This window comes from Hemibagrus wyckioides, linkage group LG23 (assembly GCF_019097595.1).
Source record: "Hemibagrus wyckioides isolate EC202008001 linkage group LG23, SWU_Hwy_1.0, whole genome shotgun sequence".
Taxonomy (NCBI): domain Eukaryota; kingdom Metazoa; phylum Chordata; class Actinopteri; order Siluriformes; family Bagridae; genus Hemibagrus; species Hemibagrus wyckioides.
Window position 1 is genome coordinate 13959673 of NC_080732.1, and position 24860 is coordinate 13984532.

A 24860-nucleotide genomic window follows, 5' to 3' on the forward strand; every position below is an offset into this window, starting at 1 on the left:
ATCTGAGACGCCTCTGGAAAGTCGATGAAGCGATAATAGTAACGATAAACATCTTAAAGAAATCATATCTTGCTCTTGTATGACCTCGTTGACCTCGTTGTTTTTGCAGCTCACGGCTCGTATTCATACAATTCAGGTAAAAAAAAAAAAAGAAGCTGTGCATGTCCATGTCCCCGTGTTTTCTGCAGCTATAAATCCCCACCACTCTCCCCCACTTTTTGTTTTTCTTTGTGTCTAGATATAACACTAAATCAAACACTGTACCAGACTTCATCTTAACCAGCTTTCCTAAATTCCCCTCAGCCAGATTGTGCTTTTCTCTTGTTGTTCAGCTCCATCGTGACTAACTTTAACACACCGAGATCCCTCACAGACTAACATAAAGGCTTTTATTGTATGTTATTTACATGCATAGAAAATGCAGTGTCATCTTGTTAAAGCGACCCTTGATTTATGTTTCTGTTTCAATTTTTTTATTTTATTTTTTTTCTTCTGGTCGGTTTTGCGAGATTACATTTTTTTTTTCCCTCAATACTGAACAAGATACATGATTTTAATCAGACTTTAATCAGTCTAATCAGCTTTGGCACTCTGTAGGGCGTTCACTTTCTCTGACTGCTCCTGGAAGGGAAAAGAAAATTGTGCAAAATCTATGTACGTGAGAAATGTGAATGATCTAAAAAAAGGAGTGCGAAAACAGATTCTGGGAAACGGAGCGAGGTGTTGTTCACCTGGTGTTGCTGGAAAAGCTTGAGCTTGGTTTCTTCCCCGGAGTACAGACCGGATTTTTTTTCCTCTTAATTTTTTTGTCCTGCCGAAATTTGTAGGGAGTGTATTTGCTAAAAAATTCCATGCTTACTATATAAACTTCTGTTTAATCTGAACTGATTTGAGAAAGTGTTCTTATGTTCTGGGAGGCTCTTGGCTGCCCAGATTGCTTCAAGCTGCTAGGAAGGCTATGTTCAAAGAACACCGAAGACAACCATAGGAGGTCTTTCCTACCAGTGGCCATCAAACTCTATAACTCCTCCCATTTCAGTAGGGAGCAGAGCTGACCAAATGAACAATGACAGTATCAATGTACGTTAATATAATACCTTAATAATAACGTGCAATTTCACATCATGTGCAATATTATATTATGTGCAATACACCGATCAGGCATAACATTATATTCACTTACAGGTGAAGTGAATAACACTGATGATCTCCTCATCATGGCACCGGTTAGTGGGTGGGCGGCAAGTGAACATTTTGTCCTCAAAGTTGATGTGTTAGAAGCAGGAAAAATGGACAAGCGTAAGGATTTGAGCGAGTTTGACAAGGGCCTAATTGTGATGGCTAGACGACTGGATCGGAGCATCTCCAAAACTGCAGCTCTTGTGGGGTGTTCCCGGTCTGCAGTGGTCAGTATCTATCAAAAGTGGTCCAAAGAAGGAACAATGGTGAAACGGTGACAGGGTTACGGGCGTCCAAGGCTCATTGATGCACGTGGGGAGCGAAGGCTGGAGTGCGAAGTGATGAGCAGAAAAGCAGCTCCAAAGGCACTCTAGCATTCTAGCTTCAGATTTCTGTTCTGTGCTAATAAGAGTGGACATGGTGTTCTGCTGTTGTCTTTTTGTGTGGAAAATCCCAGGAGGTCAGCAGTTTGTGAAACACCCAAACTGACACCGACCAGTCCGTTGCTTTGCTCTGATTGGATAATTGCATGACTGAGGTGTACAGGTGTTCCTATTAACAACACGTAGTCCATCAGTCCACCAGTTTGTATCTGGTCGAAATAAACAATGTTGATGATGGTGAGGTGAGGTGAGGTTTTGTTTCCCAGAAGGAATTCTTGGAACCACTCCATTGGACAACAGTGGCATTTTCTCCGCTTTATCTTTGGGCTCTCACTCCGCAAAGGCGATTATAGAAGAGAATTAATTGAGATGCGTTACATGCTTCATGCTTCAATTCGCTCATGCAGAAAAGTGCTTTCATACCCTTAACTTATTTGGTTACAACAGCAGGTTTTTTTTTTACTTTATATAATAATACGATATTTTCTGATAGCTATACTGTGTATTCTAGGCAAACTAAATAAATAAATGAATAAAAATGCAGTTGTTTTAGACCCTAAGCGTACATGTCCTAGTCTCCATTACTCAGTCTAATCGCTTAACTAATGAAATGAGCATTTCCTGTATACTTTTGAGACCTCGGACCATTATAACGAAACTGATTTAAAATCATGCTGCCGGCAGTGCATTTCATTTTGTAATGGATTTTCTTTCTGCTCTTGTGTAGGATCTCACAGGATCAGCGACAGCGAGATCTCCGATTATGATTGTGAGGATGGCGTGGGAGTCATTTCAGGTGATCGTACTGCAAAAGCACAGCAGATTTGTGTCACGTTTGCATACCGTTTCATTGCAGCTTTTGATATACAATGTGTACGGTGCAAATTGTAGCTCTGTTGTAGATCTGTTAGCTGAACAGAACTGAAGAGTTGTACAAATGCACTGATGTGTTCTGGAAATCTGGACCATCCCACAGCGCTCGAATCTGACTGGTTTGGAAAGTAGTTCCGGCTGTACTGTAACATGAAGGATAGGTTAATATTAATGCGCTCGTTCTAATACCTTACTGCTGCTATAGTAACAGCTCACATGCAGAGATACAGGGACACAGAATGGTGTATTTAATGGTGTACTGGAATTAAACATAACATGTTTAACGTAGTAAAATGTCTAACTGTGGAGGTGGGGACTTTTTTTTTCGCTGAGAACGAATCAGGGTGAACTGATTCCTTCAATTTTCCTCATAAATCTGGTTCGTCACGTGACAGATTCGGAAAAATGCGAATCCGTCTTGAAAATTCACTCAGGCCTGGACCTAAATAGATGTTGTGTTCATTTATTCTCTTTTTATTCGTTCTTGATTTCCAGAACATTTCCCATTTATGTAGCTCTTCTGCTTTCTCTCTCCAATCTAGCCAGTATGGAGTTCACTTGGACTTTAGACTTGAACCTGGTCACTCATGGTGCTTTTATATATATAGACGCTCCTTTGATCCATAATTAGATCCCTGATCTAAGTGAATTCTAAGTGAAATATTGCGCAGAGATGTGCCACAGTGTGAATTGTGTTATGGTTAGACAATGATTCAAGGACAGAGCTGCTGAAATATTATTTGTGTGGGTTCTACTGTATATAGAGTCCACTGTAGTTGCTATGTTTGTGATGTGGGATCAGTTCCTTTAGGGTTTTTTTTTTTTTTTGATTGTTGCAGCCAAAAAATGCTTGAATTGTGAGAAAACTACTTTAATTGTTGAAATTGCTGCGCAGGATTCTTCTTTTAGTGGCAGCATGGTGGCTTAGTGGTTAGCACTGTTGCCTCACAGCAAGAAAGTCGTGGGTTCGAACAGGCAGGGGCCTTTCTGTGTGGAGTTTGCATGTTCTCCCCGTGCCTGCGTGGGTTTACTCCGGGTACTCTGGTTTCCTCCCACAGTCCAAAAACATGTACATTAGGTTGATTGGTAATTCTAAATTGCCCATGAGTGTGTGTGTGTGGTTGTCTGTCTATATGTGTGGCCCTGCGATGGACTGGTGACCTGTCCAGGGTGTACCCCTGCCTTTCACCCAATGTGTGCTGGGATAGGCTCCAGCAGACCCCCGTGAACCTAATCAGGAATAAAGCGGGTATAGATGATGGATGGATTCTTCTTTTAAACTCCTACCAGTGAAGACACGTATGTAATTACTTTCTATGATGACGTTATCCTGTTCAGTACACGTGAACCGAAGAAGGCTTTGAATGAATTTGTGTTGTGATGATGTCACATGACACGTCACGGCCCAAATCTGTGGGAGATCTGTGGTGATTTTAAACAGTTTATGAATAAAAAAAATCATGGACTCCTGGAGTAACTGTGGAATGATAAGTGTTTGTGTAATTAGTGTTTTGGTGATGAAGTCTCAGGGCCCAGGATGAGTTTTCTACTTCATGAGGTAAAGGAAATGGCTGTTCATGTGAGTTGAGATAATCAGAGCTATGAAGTGATGTGTGATGGAGTGAGGTCTTGTCTTTTTTAGCTCTAAATCTGCTGCTTTTGTTGCTTTGGGTTGAAAGAAGATGTTGCTGTGTGGTCTCATGCAAAGACACACACACCACACACACACAAATCTCTCATCTCTCTTAGTAGCTTCTTAGGCACAGATTTCCGCATTTCCTTTGTCTTTGTTCTGGTACTTTCTGTCTCTTCTGCTTATTCTAACTCTTTTCCACTTCCTCGTTTATAAATGCTGATTCGCAGCTTCCCCCTGCATGAGTCGATTACTGTTCAGAAGAATAGCGTTGTCTCTCATTGAATTGCTGGGCTTGTTTTCATCTCTGCTGGATTCAGCCAAAAATGCAGTGTGATGCAGAGGTGTGTGTGTGTGTGTGTGTGTGTGAGAGAGAGAGCGAGAGAGAGAGAGAGAGAGAGAGAGAGAAAGAGAGAACTTTTTCAATACAGTGATTTCTGACAAGAAAGTAATGATTTTCATGAGGCATTGATTAAAAATCTGCCCAAAGAATCTGCATCAATATTAAAAAGAAAGAAAATCATCTGCATCAGTCAGATATAGATTTACTGGAGTTTTATTTTCACCTTTTTTAAACAAATTCCTTCAAATTTATATACTATAAAGCAGGAGACATAATCTAAGACTCCTACATGGATACATGGATCATGAGAAAAAAATGTAAACATAACCGTATCGGTGAAGGGAAGGTGTCTTCAGGTTTAGCTGAGAAATTTCTTGGTAAAATGACGAATAAAATCAGAAGGAGGTAAGTACAGGAGAGCTCGATTATTGTAAATAAGATTATGGAAAATAAGTCGATTATTGTAATGATAATATGGTACACGGTATAAATAAGTATATACAGTAAATACTATTTATATAGATATGCATAAGTTATTGCACACAGTTGAGATTGCATATAAAAAGAGGGTATTAAAATGTCATGGGATGTAAACAAATAATATAGACTATAAAGTGGAAACATACTGAGTATATGTGTATAGACACACACTGAGGTATACAGAAAGTGCAAATTAATAAAGTTTTGTGTATAGAAAAATGCTGGATTGTTGCGATTCTACAGTTTATGTGCATGTGTGTGTGTAGACCAAAGAATACGGAACATATACTTCACCAACACTACAACACACATGAGGGTTTAAATAGGTACATTAATGAGGAACGAATCTGAAAACAGGTGAGATTTATTATTACACGAAGGAACCAAGCAGTGACGAGACTGACTCAAAACGAAACACACGTGGAAACATAAACAAAGCAATAAAAACAAGGAAGAAATGCAGAAATGGACACGAGCGACATTGAGAGACGAAGAGATTCGAGACTTCTATTGACAGCTTGTATTAAATTTTTAATGCAGCATCATTTTTTAAGCTTTTTTACTAGATCAGTATTAAACATGCAGTAATTTTACTACAATCTGGTTGACCGATCGAATCTGATCGGTCAGAAGGTGTGCATTATTTTTGTATAACACCACAGCTCAGAAAGTAGTTCCGGCTGTAACATGACTCTGGGTTAATATTAATGCTCTCTTTCTAATTCATTATGTTTATATAGTAACAGGTACTACAGTGGATAATTTGTTGTAAGCACTTGGGTCAAAGTTTCTGTAAAATGACCAAAGTAAAAGAGAGAGAGAGAGAGCAAAGGTTGTGAAGGAACGACTGCTATCACATACAGAAAACAAGTGAGAAATGGAGCCAACTCGTCTCTCGGATAAGTTGAAAAAGCAAGACAAATAGAAAACCACCGAAACAGGACAAGAAAAAAAATCGTACTTTTCAAATGTCTTTTTAAATCCGCTGTTATTCCTCTGCCTATTTAACACGTGTCACAGTCCATTGGATAGCAGTCAACTTCAGTCATGGCAGCCGTTAGCCTTTAGCTGTAGCCGATGGCTGGATAATGAACTCTTTCCGCTTGAGCGCACACACGCCCTCGCCATCATTATTATGCTTTGAGTCGGGAAAGCTGTTGTGAGGTGAAAGGCCATTTCACTGATTACATCTTGTATACACTGAAGTCAGAGCCTTCCAAGTCGGCTTGATTTATTATATTTTTCTGCATTCCGTCGTGAAAAACAGCCAAATCAGGCTACTAGTCTTATTCTTCAGAACGTTAGCTAGCCAGCTTCTTTTGGATGGTGGCGAGTGTTAGTGAATAAATACAGCTGTGAATAAAAGTTGTTGTTTTCACATCATCGATCACTGATCATGGCTCATCGTCAAGAACAGCAACACTGACCTAGCATTGTTTATAGTCTTTTTTTTCTCACCTAGCCAGCATTTGCTGTAGCATTTGTTGCTAGAAATAAAGTGTTTGTGCTGAGTTGTGTGTCTACTGCTGATGTTTTATGAGCTTATTCACTGTATATTGGAGGAACATCTTCCGAAACGAATGCACTCTTGAGATTTTCACAGATTGCAGTCTGCTTTACTCTGATCGTCAGCATTAATCATGACTCGTGTGTTGGTTGGTACGACGGTGTGCTTGTAGTATCGGATGTTGGTTTGGAAGTAAGAGTAAATGAGCATGGTAACAATACTAATATCGATATTTATGCATCGTTAATGTATACCACACATCATACCTCTGGTAAATATCACTCAGTTTGTCAGTGAAGTAAACTATAAATGATGTATTTTCATATTTAACGTAGTAACATATACAAAGTTAATCTCTTCCTTTACTTTTGGCTCATTGATCACTGACACTTTATCCCACATTCTCCTTACAGACTACAGGCAAAATGGGCGAGATCTCCAAAGCTCCACCCTCTCTGTACCCGAGCAAGTCCTGTCATCCAATCACTGCTCACGGTCGGTGGACATTAACCGAGCACGTTCACGATCACCCAGCGTTCCCCCTCCTCAGAGGTATAGTAACTTCTCCTTTTCACCTTAATCTCTTTTTCTTTACCCCAGAATCCTAACTTTGTTAACTATGCTAAGGATTTCAGTCATTGTTACTGTGGCACCTTTCGGTATTGATATCCTACTCCTACGTTTGCCAAATTGTCTTGAAAATGATCTTTTCTATGTTTTAAAACATCCCAACGTTTGTGTGCTTGATATTACTGATAATCGTGTGTGTGCCAAAGCTGTTTTAGCATGCAAGACAATCGGAATAAGAAACTCAACCTTTCCTTGTTTTCCTTGTATCTCTGTACCTGACAAATCGTTAGCAATGTTCTACATGACCATGATTAGGTCACAGAAATGTAATTACTAGGCTCATTAATAAATCTCAGTTTGGTGAGCTAGTTAGCTGGCTAGACAAGTGTATTAATACAGACTGAGAGGAGTAAATATTCATTTACGTTATATTGTTTGTGGAACGAAATATCAGTGAGTCTTTCATATTTAGGCTAAATGTGACTAAATGTAGTGTTCAGTTTTTGAATCGCACGGACAAACTTGTCTTCTGTTCTGTATTTAAGTTCTAGTGTAAGAGCTAGCTATTCTATATTTTGCTCAGTTTAGTCTTTTTCTTTTACAAAGTAGTTAATCTAATGTTTGGTAAAATTCAGCTATGTAGCTAATGTGTATAGTATAGCAGAGGTGGGTTTCAGAAGTGTTTGCTAGTTCAGAGTAAATCAAAATGTGAACTTATTTCTTTACCTCAAATTATTAAGTGAGAAACTGTAAGAAGTTTATAAACTTAAAGTAATTACAGTAGTGCCCTGTTTTACGTCGCTTTGACTTACGCCGATTCCGACTTTACGTCGCTCATCCTTGAACATTAAATTGAAAGATTAAATCCAATTTACGACGCTTTACACAACCTTACATCGGCCCCTCTGTCGAATATTAACAATGAAAAATGGCTAATAAAACCAAACTAAACAAAATTCTTTTTATAAATTAAGAAAATCCATCCATTTTCTATACCTGCTTTATTTCTAATTAGGGTCACGGGGGTCTGCTGGAGCCTATCCCAGCACACATTGGGTGAAAGGCAGGGGTACACCCTGGACAGGTCACCAGTCCATCACAGGGCCACACATATAGACAGACAACCACACACACTCACAGGCAATTTAGAATTACCAATCAACCTAATGTACATGTTTTTGGACTGTGGGAGGAAACCGGAGTAAAATGGGTATGGGGAGAACATGCAAACTCCACATAGAAAGGCCCCTTCCTGTTCAAACCCCAGATTCGAACCCAGGACCTTCTTGCTGTGAGGCAACAGTGCTAACCACTAAGCCACTGTGCTGCCCGAAATAAGAAAATACATATATTCATTCATGTGTCATTATAAGGAACATATCCAGCACTTTATAGGGGCATTTCCGATTTACAGCGGAAATCAACTTAGGTCGCGTGTCCTGGAACCAATTATCGACGTAGAGCGGGGTATGACTGTAATTGTTTTGACTGCTTGTGAGTTAAAACTTTGTTGTTACCCTTGAAATGTCTTAGCATTTGCTAGTTTGCTAGTTTACTGTCTATTTTCTTTGCACACATTTAAAATATACTATATACAGTTGAAGACTTTAGTGATGTTCTTGTAATTTTTTCCCCCGAAGAAGTATACTTTTGCAGTGCACTGCACTATTTACATTATTGCTAGAATGATACCATCAAGTTCATTGCGCTTATAGTTTGTATTTTTAATTAGGAAAAGTGCTAATTGTCCTTTTTAAGCTCTTCAAGGTAATTATACTCCAATTATTTACATTAATTTAATGCTAAATTAATCCATAGGTGAAATATACACAATAAGACAACAGTTTAACACTAATTTGTCTGCACAAGAGGAACAAGGAAAGTGTTAACGTTTATAAATGTGATAAATTCACTCTGTTTATTTATTTATTTGGTTGACGATGAGGTTTTCTGCGCTGTTTGAATAGAGGTGATAATATTATTTCCCCACCGTTTTTTTTTTTTTTCTTCCTCCTCACCCTCAAGGCTGTTGTTGTATTTGTACATTTAGTTAGAAAACCAAGATGTGTATGTTGAAAATTCGTAATTGGATCTTTGAGGGGAACGAAAATGTCCTGTGTGTTTTTTTGTGTTATTGTTTCTGAATGAAATTTGTTTTTAATCACTGTATTTTCAAAAGAACAACTCGACTGTAAAGTTCAGATGTTCAGTGATTAATTCCGTAGTAGAAATGGATTTGCATCTTTGCAATACCTATATAAATGTATTATGACTCATCTATAATGCATTATATTGCATTGGCTCCACAGTAAGGGAGTGATGTAAATCTTTTTCGCTCTTAATGTTATCATTTTGGGAGATTTGACAGCTACCATTGTCTACCATTTCTCTTCGAACTGGACCGCTCTGGCCCGTTCTCCACATCTCTACCTCCAATTTCCATCTCTCCTCATTCTTTCCTCCTCTCCTCTCTGTTCTCTCAATCCTACCGCAGTCATTTTCTCACCCTACCTCGAACGAGACACAGTCAGCCTGTTCATCATCAGCAGATGGAACTCAGGTAGATCTTTCCACAACCATGTCTGTCTTTACCTACCTGTCCTCCTGCTACCTGGTAGAACATCAGGGTTCCTCAAGCCTGGAGTTACTTGAGATGCAATCAAATCAGATTTGAACCACGAAATCTCAGAGATAGAAAAGAAAAGAAATTATGTTGTTGATATTAATCAGAATTTTGGTGCAGGGTTAGTCCGTGAATGCTGCGTTCAATCGATGTTCATGGAAATTGGAAAACGAAGAAACATTAAATTTAACTTATTTAATTTTACTTTTAATTCATTTATATAAATTGTATTTTTCAGTTGAATTTACTCTTTTTAGAATTATTCAAATAATCAAATATTATAAATAAAATTTTTATAAAAGATATAATATATATATATATTTTTTCAGCCATTTTGTCTGTTATTCAGAGGCATTTTCACAGGAATGTACAAATCAGTGTCAGCTAGCAGCGGTGTATTTCTGCTAGTGGAGCAAAAATAAACAGAACTTTTGGCCATATATATGTCCAAAATGTCAGGTACTTATTTTTAATTTAATATTTTTGTTGAATGAAAGCAATATGATGCTCACAGTTGTGCGGTTATACTGATTATCAGCATGACCTGCCTCATATGTTTACAGCATATGTTTACACCCATATAATTTTTCCTGACAAATGAGAAATGGACGCAACAAACACGGACCAATTTCCTATTTATATGAATTGTTTTTAATCAAAGAGTATCAAGACCCATTGAGGAACCCCAAGTCCTGGCTGGCTACTTGATGACAGACAATTCATCCAAAACCAAGACTGTAGCTGAGCGAGATTGAGTCCAGCAGTCAGACCCACATCCTGGCAGTTTTTACATCCTTTTGTTCACTGAGACAAGTTTTGGGGATGCCTAGCTTTCCAAAGTGTTCATAGTAAAAAAAAAAAATGGCAAGGTATCCCCAGAGTTATAGAAAATTATGCTACTGAACAGAAAGATGAAATTTTACACAATAATGTCTGTATGTGAGTTAATGCAGCCTATTGGTGAGCTACTGTATAACTATTTACTATTTATCTCATTTACAACACATTCTCATTATCTCTCCATATTGTCATTTAGCGTCAATCTCTGCTTTGCCATATCAAACATGATTCCATCCCGCGATGTAAAAACATTCAAGTGGAAAATACAGTACTTCACCAACTACTCAAGCTCGAGTGATCAGCATGCTGTCGAGTCGATATGACGCTGAATAGATCCACGTGTTTAGTCAGCTACAGTGTGTGTCTTTGTGGTTGTAGATATGAAGAGTTGTCCAGCAGAGAAATCGTTCATACTCTTTGTATGTTTTGTTTATTTGATATAGGAAAGAAGAAGCCTTTATTTCTGATAAATTCCTTTGACTTGCACGTACCAGGTTAGGAAGTTGGGGTCAGAGTGTGGGGTCAGCCATGATGCAGCATCCCAGGAGCTGAGGGCCTTCTTTTAAGAACCCAACAGTGGCAGCACTGGGGCTTGAACCACCTGACCTTTTGACTAACAACCCAGAGCCTTAACTAGTTGAGCCAAACCAGGAAATATCCATCTCTCTCTGAAGGACTATAATTTGCACAAGGATACTAGTTAGCTAGCTTACTAGGGATCTTAGAAGTGTGGGAACCTAGCATCCAAGACTTCAAGTGGAATACACAATATTTCTTTTAGTAAATTGTCAAGCAGTAATTCAATAAAAGTAGCTGACTAGTCATCTTTCCCCAAATTCATTCCAAACCTTGTTTTTGGGACATTGATATGTTTCATCTGTGCAGCCAAGAAAGCGTCCAGTCAACAGGTCCACACAGGCAACCAATTACATTTCCAGCTTCAGTGCTTTTTAGGCTAGACCGTTAATGATAAAAGTAAATAAATCAATGCAATAAATCTGTTTATGATATTATAACTTTATTTAAGGACGTACCATTTTTTAAAATGGACTCGCATGAGCGAGCTGCAAGGCAAGATGAAATGTGATTCATTAAGTTTTATGAATGAAAAAATGAATGATGAATGAATAGAGGTGCAAATGTTTCATTACATTTTATGTAGTGCAGAGACGCGGGAAACTATCCCTACAAGGTGGGGGTCAACCGGGATAGGGCAAAATCAACACACACACACACACATTGAAACACTATGGATAATTTAGAGACACCGGTCAGCTTACAGCACATGCTCTTGAACTGGGGCAGGAAACTGGAGGAAACATCAACCTTGGAGATGCGAGGAAAATGTGCTAAACTCTAATCTATTGTGACGTCCAGTTAAAATATTTACCATGTCAAATGGTTTTACACCTTTGAGCTGAGCTGTACATCCTGAACATCGGCAGCCAGAGAAAAAAAAGGGAAAGAAAACATGTGCTGGCCATTTTGTCCTCGTTTCTCATTGTTGCTAAGCGCTTTAGCCGAACAGGAAGGCTCTGAGACAGTCCCCCCCATTTTACTTCCACTCGCTCTCTATCTCTGCTCTTGTCGCCATCTGGCTGTCAGTCAGAATTGTCGAGCGCTGCGTTTTCTTCAAAGCAGAACCTGATGTGTCATCAAAAACACAGGGCCACGGCTGAATTAAACTGTCAAAAAAAGTGCACGTCTTCCCTGAGCAGTGGCTCGGCTCCCTGAACTACTCGACTAGACGGGAGTCAGTATTACAGCGTTCGTGCTGTACGGGTGTCAGGGTGCAGATGTGGGCAAAATAAATGAAGATGCGCCACTAGATGGAGAAGGAGGGGGACGAGAAATGGATGTGACAAGGAAGAAATGAAGAGGGAGGGGATGTTATATCAGTAAGAGAGTGAGAGGAGAGGTGAAAAGTAAACACTTGGAATCAAGCTGCATTTGTTATGGGTGTGACAAAAAGAAGAAAATATATAGGAAGTCATTTTCCATTTACAAATAAACAACTTTATTCAACTTTATTTATTCACTTCCTAATCAGACGTTCTGTGGAACTTTCTGGAAAGCCAGGTTGCCAGGTTCGTGCAGAACGTCCAATGTCATTTTTAATTGGCGTTTTAAGTAAAAAGCTCAAGTTGTGTTTAGATCGTTGTTTATACTTGAATGCTTATATATCTTGCCTAAATGGTGAAAATTTTGAGAATGATCTGCAACAAAATCCAATATTAAAACGTTTCATTATCTTATAATCGTGCAACGAGCTGCTGGACAACTTTTCCCTCACTGAAAATATCTGTCTTGTCTGTTTAATGTTCAACAGTTTTAACTCTTCACTGTGGTTACGTTTTTTGTTCCAAGTGATTACATGTGATTATACAAAAATATTACATGTGAATTTTCTATTTCTTTTTTTTGTGTTGTTGTTCACTTGTTTTTATTTGTACTTCCTTCCTTCCTGTAGTGCTGTACAGGGGTGTATGAACTTGCACATGCTGTATATGCATGGAGTTGCCAGCTTTATTAGGAAAAGTTGCCTAATAAACTGCTATGACACTGTATATTATTGTATATACAGTAAGTTTTATACCACAGCACTGTCGAATTCTCGACTCTGATCGAGTCAGAAAGTGATGAGTATTGACAGTATTGCTGGTTTGAATCAAAGGTTATTGTAAATGTAAGAGATGTAAAGTGTTGTTATTTCTAAAGTAACAACACATTCACAGGGGCATTTGATATAATCAAAGGCAAACTACTGTGGTATAAGAGGAATAAAACACTTCATTGTAGGGCACATCAAGGCATCTTATTGGGACTGATCCAATCATGTTGTGATTATTGTGTGATTTTTTGTATAATAGAGTGCAAGAGATTTAGCGCTAATCTGAAAGCCAAAATTCGACACATTCCCAATAAAGTCCAAAAAAATAATCAATGATTTCAAACAATTAAGGACGTTAGCATGACTTATTTGCATAGTCTTAATCTCTTAACAAGCAAACAACAACTATAAACACAGTACGCCTTTTTCTTAATTACTTCCTCCTTATATTGGGAAATGACCACACCACATGTGTTGAACCTTCTCCACAAACCAACCTGTCTCTCCTCCTCATGACACTGTTTCTAGGAATTACAGCATGCAGGACAGGCGCGAAATGGAACGGCCCATGTACACGCGCTCACGTTCCACCGAGCGCCCTCCTGATGCCCATCACATGAGATCGTCCATGCCCACGCTGTCATCCGGACACTCTGCGCCGCCCTCGCCTGCCTTAACGAGGTGACAAGACTAGAGAGGCCACTCCGCCTGACTAGCAGCCCTGGTTAACCAATCACCATCCTCCCTTATGCCCCTCCCACAATCCCACAATGACCAGCCTTCCTACCTCTCTTCTACTAATCAGCCAGTCAGCTGCTTTCTTGTTTTCTGCTCTTCTTTTCACAGCTATGCTTTTCTAGCTATTTTTGCCGAAGTGACAAACCACATGTGCTGTGCACAAGTTGTGGTTTGTAGTGTAGTTTCATTTTGTAGTTTGCTTTTTGTTGGTAAAACACCACTTATATTCAGACTGCATATAATGGTGTTTGAGTCTCCATTGATTACTGCTCCATTACCAACAGATAGTTGATTCATTCTTTCATTTTTGTTTGTTTTTCTCTTTCTGTTCATATGCACTGGCTTATATAATTTATTCCCTCTTTTCTTGCAGCGATCAGGCAATCGGAGATGCACTTTTGAAGATGCAAAGCATCTAACATGTCTTGTCATCTGTAGTTTATTCACAGGCATTTCACTGATTTGAGCAATGACATGATGAGATGCAGCCATCTACGGCACTTCGATTTGTTTATTTATTTAATTATTTTGCATGCCACCCCCACCCCCCACGTTTATCCCTTTACCCTTTAAAATCCCTTTTTTTCTCTTGTAACTACATAATACTCCATATCCAGTGTCCAATCAACCAATCACGTGCTTTCAGAAACTGCTGATCTCCTAAAGAGTCTCTGTTCACATAAAATAGTGCAGAAAAGCATCCAGTGAGTAGCCGTTCTTTGGGTGGAAACACCCAGACTGGTTGGAGTCTCTTTACAAATATTTATAAACTACTCTTTAGAAACGTGGTGAGCAGAAGAGCATCTCAGGGTAAGCAGAAGAAGATCACGTCAGGTTCCACTGAGGCTACATCAGGAGTCAGACGCAGGCTCGCTGAAGCTAGATAATTGTTGATGATTGGCAAAAAAGTCATGGTTATATAACATTCTTGTCACTGGATATTTTCTTTGCACTATTTATTGTAAACTCTAGAGACTGTTGAACTGTTTAGAAACAAAAGTATTGATCCTCTCAGCATTCATTTAAATTGAGGCTAATCAGGAAAGTTAGGTTAAAATGTTATATATTTATTATATATGTAGTTGAGCCTACAAGATTTTCCACAAAGGCTTAAATTTGTTTTTTTGGGTTTTTTTTAACTGGACACTGTAGTGAGAATGGGCCTAAGTTATAATTTTTGTTTTCTTAACGGTGTGTGTAAAATATCAGTTACACTGATTTCTTCATACTTACTTGCATATTTTTATTTTTATAAATGAATTATCGAGCTGATTTACATATAGGGGTGCTGAGAAAACTCCATAAAAGGCAAAGCTTACAGAGCTGAAATGACAAAATGAACACTAAACGGTAAAAAAAAGAATGCCTCCTAAGCATGGCATGTGCTAAACCGTCTAGTATTTGACCAATACTGCAGTAATTTTATTCTTAAATGGTCTTGGGTTGATCAAAATACATATCAATATAAAATTTTGATGAACAGAACTGAAAAGATTTTGCTCACCATTGTATATATTTTCTATCATTCTTTTACAGATCATAAACCCAGGCTATAATAAATGACTGTTCAAGTCGAAGACAAGCTAGTATACACTGAAACACTGAAAAAGGAGGAAAGCAAGAGTTGGCTCTTCAAATCCAAAAAAAATGTCTGGCATTTATCCCCACTATTTTGCTGACTCGGATTGAAAGACATGCCAACACACAGCAAATAATTTCTGTTTCATATTGCCTGCTCCTCTGAAACCTCTTCACTGCCAAAGGGCTTCGCATGGCCTTGATTGTACCAAAGATCTATATATACGAATCAGCATATATAAATGTTTGCTACAGTGTACGCTTGCACACAGAGCAGGTCCTAACATATTCATGTACCTACATATGCTTTGATTGATGCATCTGTTTGTCTTTATTTATAATGGCTACCTTCGGTTTACATAATATATAAGCAACAGAAGAGGATTTTCCTTTTTAAAGCTCTGTTAAAGACATATATCCTTCATAGGATCATTTTCACAAACAATTTGGTATTTATGAAAATCCAGTTAAAAAGAAACAGAAAGTTTTTGTACTTAGGAGGCAACCTGCTTACTACGTAGCCACCATTTTGTTGTTTTAAGCTCACTATTGGGTTCAGCTTTGCCTTTTATGGAGATTGTGGGCGGGGATTAATGTAAATCAGCTATGTAGGTGTTTATCAGGATACACACACAGAATAATCCGCACGAGCACTTTGGTAAATAAATAAGTCCATTTATTTATTTATTGTTTACTTAGTCATTTAGTGATTTTAGTGTTTACAATCCCTGACCGATGCTTGCACCCAAAACTTCCATACACAAATACTGACAATTAAGTCCAGCTGTAATTAGGTGTGTGTGTGTGTGTGTGCTTGTCACAGGGCACACCCCCGCAGTGGATCTGTCCAAACCAGTCCTACTAGCACGCCCATGAACAGCAGGAGGGGACGACAGCTACCACAACTGCCCTCGAAGGGGACGCTAGACAGAAGTAAGACTGTTTTTCTAATTCTGCCTATAGGTTATGGGATATGCCTGTAATGAATAAAGGCAGGAATGGTGGAACCTTACTAATGTGTACTGGAGGTTGTTTTGAGGTACTGAAATATTCTGGGTAGATGATAGTGTGGAGAAAGCTGAATTTAATTGACTTGTTTGTGGATGTGGAAATTGTGTTTCAGTAAACTCACAGTATCACAACATTGAAATGACTGTAAATTACATGGTTTGCTCACATCCAGTGACTCAAATCCATCTTAACTTTCCATTTTGCAACCATTACTTTAATTCGATTGGAATAAACTTAATTACAGCTAAAATATTTAAAAAAAAAAATATTTCAGCCTAAGCTGTAAATTTTGCCACAAACATATTGATCATATGGATCATCGAGGGGTTTATCAGACCTTAAGTAATATTAGTTAAAGAAATCCTAATGGAAAGCATTACCCTGAACTCTCTTATTTTTTGTCGAGACACCCTCGACATCCCATGATAGTATTAATTAAGGACCACATTTATTTATTTCTTGTTATTTCTCCTGAATCCTGAAAGGATATAATAATAAATGATGAACGCATGTATTTAACTCTAATGATCTAATAATGAGAGAAGTATAACGTCTCATTGTACACTGGGAGTTTTATTTGCGGAAAGATTTATGAGACGGATCACACGAGACTTAAGATCATGTTCAGGCATATGTGGAAGCGTCTGGAAGAACCGAGTATGAAGCTCATTGATCCCAGTGTAAGCTTGAGATAAACTAAATTGAAGAGCTAATACTAAGATAATCCGATTAAATTCAGGCTGATTAACACTGTCTAAATGAGATTAAGAGATATTGTTTGGAATATGTTACTGCACAAATTATGGACCTTGGGTAGACTCGAGGTGTGTGACGGTGCTTTCCTGTCTGTTTGATTCGGACCTTGGGGCGATTTCACACTCAGGGCAGACCTAAACGACGCTCTAATGATGCAACAGTGTCTGAGTCAAGTTGTGTCTGTCTTGAACTGTAAAGCTAAAAGCAAAGCAAGCAGCAAACCAACCACAATAACAATTTTGCTATGATTTGGACTCATGGACGGTGGACAAATGGACAAATACATGTGAAAGCGCCCTCAGACCGTCCAAGAGCATGACTACATCACTACAGAACTGCTGGCCATCCATAAATCCATCGCTGATTTCCCTATTGATTTATGTTGAATGAGTACTGCACACATGGTGGCAAACATGTGTGATCTGTTCTTAGCCAATGTTAGCCATTGGCTAGTGCATGGGCATCTGTTTTTATATCCGTTCCCTCTTTCGTTTTTCTCTCAGAGGATGGACGAGAAGACCTTGAGCCTGGTCCAGGTGTGTAATCTGTTTCATTGGGTTTACGCCCTTAGATTCAGGCTAAACCCATCTGCAATAGTCGTCAGCCCCAGAAATAAGAATCTGTCAGTCATGTGTCTGCTGAGAAAAATGATTAATATGAAATAGTAATTGAAAACTGGTGACAAGGCTGAAGTCTTGAAAAAAATGGAGGCTTAATATATAATTACTGTACTGTAGCTCTGTCCAAAGAAAATGAATGTTCTTCACAATGAATGGAAGCTAGCGTGCTTAGTAATAACAGTCTGGCATACTGCAGTGTCTTTTCAGGAGCTTTCATTAATTATCAGCAGTGTATTGAAACAATGCTGTAGCCTCTCACAATTAAAGGAAGCTAGCATGACTAGCAGGGAATAGTGATTAACGTACACGCGTCACTTTGCGTTATCTTCTGCTTATTACCAGGAGATTTTTGAGAGAAGTAACCAAACAACACTTATGTTGAAGTGAAAGCAACCTAGTGTGACTAACAGCAGTACAAAATTAGTATAAAAACTATCATCCACTGTTTTTTCAGCTCAGGAGTGCCTTAGAGAAACCTGCTTACAATGCTAACATCTTTCAAAATGAAAGGAAGCTAGCATGACGAACAGTAAATGCAGTTTAGCCTACTGCATCTGTGCATTAGCGTCCATCAGCAGTTTTCAGAGAATAGTAGCCAAATGATGCCATTGTTTCTCTCAGTGAAAGCAACCTAGGGTGACTAACAATGATACAAATTAGTAGAAAGCTAATATAAACCATTAGCTTTTTCCAAATCAGCAGGTTTTCTAGAGAAGCTTAATGAAAGGAAGCTTGTGTGACTAGCAGTGAATGCAGTTTAGCCTCCTCCTGCATCTTTGCATTAGCTGGCATTTACTGTTTTTGGAGAATAGCAAGCAGACAATGCTAATGTTTCTCTTAGTGAAAGCACACTAGTGTCGCTAAGTACAATATAAATCAGTTTAATGCTGTCTTCCACATTTAGCTTTCACTCAATGTTTCCTACAGTGACAGAAAGCTAGCATGACTAGCACTGAGAGTGGTTTTGTCTTTTGTTTTTTTATTAGACATGTTTGGGGACAAAAAACAAAAACAATGCTAAGGAATCTCACGAAGAAAAGAAAGCTAGTGTGGCTAAAAAAAATGGGCTGTTCCTTTAGATTTCATTAATATTAGCAGGGATGTAAGAGAAATATCCCTTTAATGTGGAGCAAAGACTATTGCAGACAGTATGTGGCATTTGTGTGTGTGTGTGTGTGTGTGTGTATGTGTGTGTGTGTGTGTGTCTTCATAACTCACTGTCAGTGTTGTGATAAATACTAAGCCTGCCTCAAACTGTTTTATGAACAATGTTATTACAAAAATATTTTTATTTTGTTCCCCTCACTTCTAGCTTGTGTATTAGAAACTCTAATGATAATTAACCAAAGCACAGCTTTTCCACTGGCGTTGTTGTTGCCTCCATTATGTGGATTTCAGTAATATGCTGTTGTATCCCCCCCGCCCCATTTATAAAGAGCAAGTTTCATTTCCCCCAGGGCCATAATACCTCATTGACTTTTGTGCTTTTTTCTCAAATGTGTTGCATACGCTAGGCGAAAATGACGAGGTGGCATTTTTAAAAAGAAAAAAACAAAAAAAACAAAAACACAACGAAAACAAAAAAACGATTAGCTTTGTACCTATTGGCAAAACCGGTCTAGCATGAAAAGACGAATGACAATCCGTGCGCTTGAATATGGGAAATTGAGAAAGAGAGAGCAGGAGAACGATTTAGTGCCTGGAGAGAACCTTTTATCAACGTCAGAACATGGGCTCAGTATAGCAGTTATAGTGTGTGTGTGTGTGTGGGTGCTGATGTAGCTCCTTGGCCATCATTATTGTGTAGTGGACAGCATGACTTGCTCTAATTAAGGGCATAGGATGAGAATTTATACAGTGATGCTGCTGGTTAAAGCTGGCCAGAGTTTCTTTAGCTGTAAATATGACTTCAGACGCTATGGCTACATCTTCAATGTCCCGGATTTTTTTATGCTTGTCTTGGATTAGTGTCTGTATTTGTGGAGTTTCTATGTGTGGGTTCTTTGGTTTTATCCCATCTCCAAAGAGCATGCCAGTAAATGCAATATTGTTCCTATGTGTGTGTAAATGAGTGTGTGAATGAGTACATGCACCATGTGCTTCCTGTGATAGGCTCTGGATACACTTTAATTCTGACCAGAATGAAGTGGTTACCAAAGGTGAATGAATTGATGAATGGAGATGGACATTGGAGATGAATGAGTGGACACTGAACTCATTTACAAGGGCAATATGGGGGTCAGATTCCCTTGTTATTCTATAACAACTTGTTCATAAACCTGAATGTGTCTAAACCTTTGAGAGCCTTGAGCCATGTCCTACTACAGCAAGCTATAGTTACAGCATCAAGCTGCGTCATGGCATCCAGAAATATATGAAACATCAAGAGTGTATTAGGTTAAAAAAAAACATTTTGTAGAGCTGAGAAATCCAGTGACAAGGTAATTAGTGCTGAGACATGCTGATGGTAGCAAGCGAGGCCTTTATTGTCCAAGAAAGTATTGTTTTTCAGGAGTAAGGGGGAAAAAATCATTGCTTTTTAATTTCAGGAGGATAAACCAACAGTAATGAGCAGAAAGCAGAACCCCAGACTAGACAAACTCCAGAAAGTGTTTCATGGACAAACAGTGAGCACATTACTTCCTGCTTGACACACTTTTATGGTATTTGGCAGAGGGGCTTGCTTAAGAGCCCTGCAATGGCAGCTTGGTGGCACAGGGGTTTGAGTTCACAACCTTCTGAGCAGTAGTCCAACATCTTAAGCTACCACTGCACCACATTTCTGGGTCTGAATTTGGACCAGACACCAACAGTGGCCCATCCCTGATTTAGTGCATCACAATGAAATGGATGCTTCAACTTTCCAGGCTGGTCCATTGTCCACCTCTGGGTATGCTGTATGACTTCTAATATAACAGTGATCACTGTGCTCTTGAGCTCTTGGTATAATGTGTTAAATGAAGTAATCTGGCTGTGAAACACAAAAAAAGCTATTGGTTATTCTGGATAACAGTCTTAAAACTGGTGTTTTTGTGAGATATCAAACAGCCAATGACCTGGCACATATCACAGCGCTGATGAACTATCATACTTTTGGCTGAAATGAGTATTACATGAGTTCACTTTTCATTATGTAATAGCAGTGCTACATAGGGAACCTGGAGACTAAACCTGGGAACTCAGGGCACAAGATTGGGGACACTCTGGACACCTCAGAGGGCACAATCACACACACTAACACATTACAGACAGTTTAGAGATGTCAGCCAGCCTACAGCGCATGTGTTTGGACTGGAGGAGGAAACCGGTGTACTGTGAGGAAACCCATGAAGGGAGGAGACAGAAATCAAACCCCCAACCCTGGAAGTTGCTAACCACCAAACCACACAAATCCAGATTCAGATCCCTAACGAAAAAGTCAGAGGTGACATAAGGAAGGAACTTTGAGTGGACTCGAAGTAGCACTCATGCTTTTCTAGGTGTCACTGGATGATTAGATTATAAATCTTTACAGTATACAGACGTGAAAGAGTGAAGACAAGCAGTCCTAAGTGTGCTCAGTGGTTGTTCAGTGAGTCCTGAGATGAACACAAGACAGTCACTATGAGTACAGCTGCAAATCCACAGTATCCAGGTGATTAATCAAACAACTGTTCATGCGCCTAATAATCATCTTTCATTTGCCTCCCGACACGCCATCATACCTTCCTCATCCATCTGTGCTTTCATCATAACCATCCATCGCCTTCTGTCTCTCACCATTCCTGCAGATGAAGAGGAGGAACCTGGAGTAAATCACTTCATTCCCTATCAGTCATCAGTTGACCCAGAAGCAGGTGTGTCCTCCTGAAACTCCTCCCACTTTTCCATCTGCTTTCTCCATGTTTTTTCACACTTGAAAATCTGTCCCTTTCCCCTAGTTTTAACATGTATACTGGCTCAGTGATATCTGCGTAGGAGAAACATTTGCAAGCACACCATGTTGGATTAGGGCTTTGTTTTTTTTTTCCAGCAGATTGCTCTTTTTTCATCCTTCCATCTGCTTGCGTTGCTCTCTGTCCTTCGTGTGTCACATGACGGCGCTTTTGCGAGTCTGCGTCTCTCACTTCAGTGCCTACACACACTAGTGCCTCTGTGCTGCTTAGGTCAGCTGTTCTAGGCTCTATGGACTTTTACCGTTTATTGACAAACACACCGGCAATGACATTCAGCTGTCAATGTGAATTATTCCTGTACACTGAGAGAACATAGATACACTCCTGGGAATGTGTGTAAACATGCCTAGGCTTAAGTTTGGACCTAAGGTTTTGGAGAAAAGAGCTAATCTGGGACCTAGTGGTGTGATGATCATTTTGTGTCTGTGACCGTTTAGTAAAATAAAAGTCTAAGCTAGGTTAAGGGTCTGTTTAAAACAGGGGTTTTGAGTGTGTTCTGTGCTCAACTTGTCATTCTGTGTATTAAAGACTATGAGGAGAAACCGGCAACCAATGGGAGGAAAGGCAAGTGTGGAGTGTGGATTGCAGTGGATCTACTTGCACACGTTTAAACTGTAGAACAAATGTCTTGGACTGGAGTGTGTGAGCATGTGTGTGTGTGTGTGTGTGTGTTCACTCTACCGCATTTTATAGATTTTAGATCAGTCCCTGGTTTGATTGTTTTTTTTTCCAACATTCATCTCTGTCTGTCTCTCTCTCTCTCTCTCTCTCTCTCCTTGGTTTCGGAAAGCAGATGATGTTTGCAGTGAATATATCACACACATCATCGCTTTAACTCTGCCTTGTGCAGTGAAGTGTGCAGTGCAATTACAAATGTAAAGTGCCATGCATTCTCTAAATGGCAATCAAAACCAAGATACACTTTTTAGTCAGACTGAAATAACTGGCACGTACTACACGCAGTGTTCATTGTACATTCGAAGGAGCAGTTTGTAATGTTCAAATCCACCTCTTTTCAGTGAATTATGATGCAAAATGAAGGTAGTAGGGATGGATAGCTCAGTTTTTAGCTGGGGTTGAAGATCAGTTTTGGGTCAGAAAAAAAATGTGAATAAAAATTTTTTGCGATATTCATTTAATTCATTTCATGTCATTGCAAAGCACTGTTTTTCTTCTGTGTTTTTGGAATTAGATTAAAGGGTTTAGAAACGCTTTCAGACATTTCAGACTGCGCCTTTAAACTTCAGAAAATATTGATTTATTTAAATGTATGTCAAACTTTTTCTATGTATATTCTAAATTGAATGTTTTTAAAATTATGGCAGTGTAAATTACGCGATTGTTATTTGTCATCAGTAACGTTTACCAGTTATGTGTCTTTAACTGTCTTTAATTTTACTGAATAATTTTATTACCTTTAGATACGGTTCAAGCCATTCAATCTAAATTGGTATTGATTTTATAACATTTTTTTTAATCTTTATTTTTCTTCACAATCCCATAAACCACTGGCTGGACCAGGCTAACATTCCTCACTGCTGAAAAAATTGACAGCTAATTTAAAGCTAATAAGTTTTACTCCAGTACTTACTGAACATTCTGCTGTGAGATAAATGCACCTTCAACCCCGTTCTCCGCCCCATGCCGCATATATTTCTGCTGCAGTTACAACATTTGACCAGTAGATGGAGCAGAATGCTACACTGAAAGGAGCTGTTCACTCTTCCGCAGTGCTGAAATCCTAATACTACTCACCTGCGAGTAGTATTTAATGACAATCAGCTCTGATTTTAATTGCAGTTTCACCACATGACATCTGTTTGAATTAATTTGTAAAATAAAATGGGTTGACTCACTCGCATAACTAACTCGGGAGCTGTGATCTTTTTCGAACGACGATGCACTGCATGATTGTTACTATGCCATCGTTCAAAAAGCAGATGTTTTTAAAGGTTGCCAAAGCTAAATCAGAAAGGGGATCGTGTTAAACTGAATATTTAAAAAGATAAAAAGCATGAACAATACATGCATATTGTGGGGTCTTTTTTTCTGCCCATGTTGTCCATACTGATTATGCATCATACAGAGGTGACGTGGGAGGACCAGAAGCACATGCACAACGGTTTGGTCCACCATAATGGCCGTCCGCCGCCTCGGGTTCCACCAGGTTGGTCCTGCCCTGACTGGACCTCTGTTTCCTGTGTGTGCTTTCATCTTCTTTTCTTCACTAAATCTTTTTAGATCTAACAATTGAACCATATAGGATTGCACATATACTCTTCTCCATACTTCTAAACACAATTTTATGAATAGCGCACAAAGGGAATTGCAGTTGTATGACATATACCTTAAAATTGGCCTTTCTTTTATAAGAAATGAAAGATATGAGTGCATTTCCTGCAAAAAGAGCATTTCCAGGCCAGAAAAAAATGTCAACGGAAAGTTGAATCTAGCTACATGACTGACACAGAAGCATTGCAAAGCACTATTTTTTGGATTATTTTTAGATATTTATTACAGACTGCAACTTTGAAGTTTAGAATCTTTAGGGGGGGAAAAATGCATGTCTAAAAACTAAATGATCATATGTGAAAAACATGAGATATTAGTAAAATTGCACGAATCCTTGAGCTAAATTTCTGTTTAATAGGCACAAGTATGAGCTTATAAATTATTTATTTCCTTTTTTCCCTCCCTTAACCCATGACCCATGGTGCTGCATTTTTTTAAAGAAATTGTGTTCTTGGGAAAAAGTTGCACTTTTGAGCCGGATTTTAAAAATAGTAAGCTTCAAGATGTACTGAAAAAGGCACGGTTGCCGAATAGTGCCTCTAAACCCCTACAGCCTGAGCTGTAGAAAAAAAAAACGGAATCAGAAATGAAGGCTTGTGTAGCGTGAGTTTGACTGATCGCAGTTCTAAGAACATTTTACACTCACATTGATTTGGCGATCCAAAGTGATCTAGAAGCGAGGCTCAGTGTGGAGCAGTGCTGAAGCGTGCTGCTGGAGAAAGTGCTGGAACAAAGACAGTCTGCGAGGGAAAGTCACGAATGCTAGAATGTCGAAGTAGTACAATTAAAACGCGTGACTAATCAAACACCGGCAGCCACATCGAAAGATTACAGTGCAAACAACAAATCGTGATGATTTAATGGTTTAATTAAACATATTCGCCCAAT

At 38.9% G+C, this 24860-nt stretch overlaps 1 protein-coding gene across 6 annotated transcripts in view; it reads left to right on the top strand.

Moving 5' to 3' along the window:
• The window catches only part of rims2a (regulating synaptic membrane exocytosis 2a), a 189238-nt gene that overhangs the window by 101464 nt on the left and 62914 nt on the right, over positions 1 to 24860 (top strand). For 4 of the 6 annotated variants that reach the window (XM_058376388.1, XM_058376390.1, XM_058376391.1 and 1 more), the window contains 7 exons: positions 2290 to 2358; positions 6812 to 6950; positions 9463 to 9528; positions 13571 to 13723; positions 16182 to 16291; positions 17629 to 17661; positions 21516 to 21581. In XM_058376388.1, the coding sequence (XP_058232371.1) occupies positions 2290 to 2358; positions 6812 to 6950; positions 9463 to 9528; positions 13571 to 13723; positions 16182 to 16291; positions 17629 to 17661; positions 21516 to 21581 (636 nt within the window). Of the gene's footprint in view, positions 1 to 109; positions 137 to 2289; positions 2359 to 6811; positions 6951 to 9462; positions 9529 to 13570; positions 13724 to 16181; positions 16292 to 17628; positions 17662 to 21515; positions 21582 to 24860 lie in introns of all 6 variants that reach the window. The other 2 variants (XM_058376387.1, XM_058376393.1) reach the window with 2 other exon arrangements.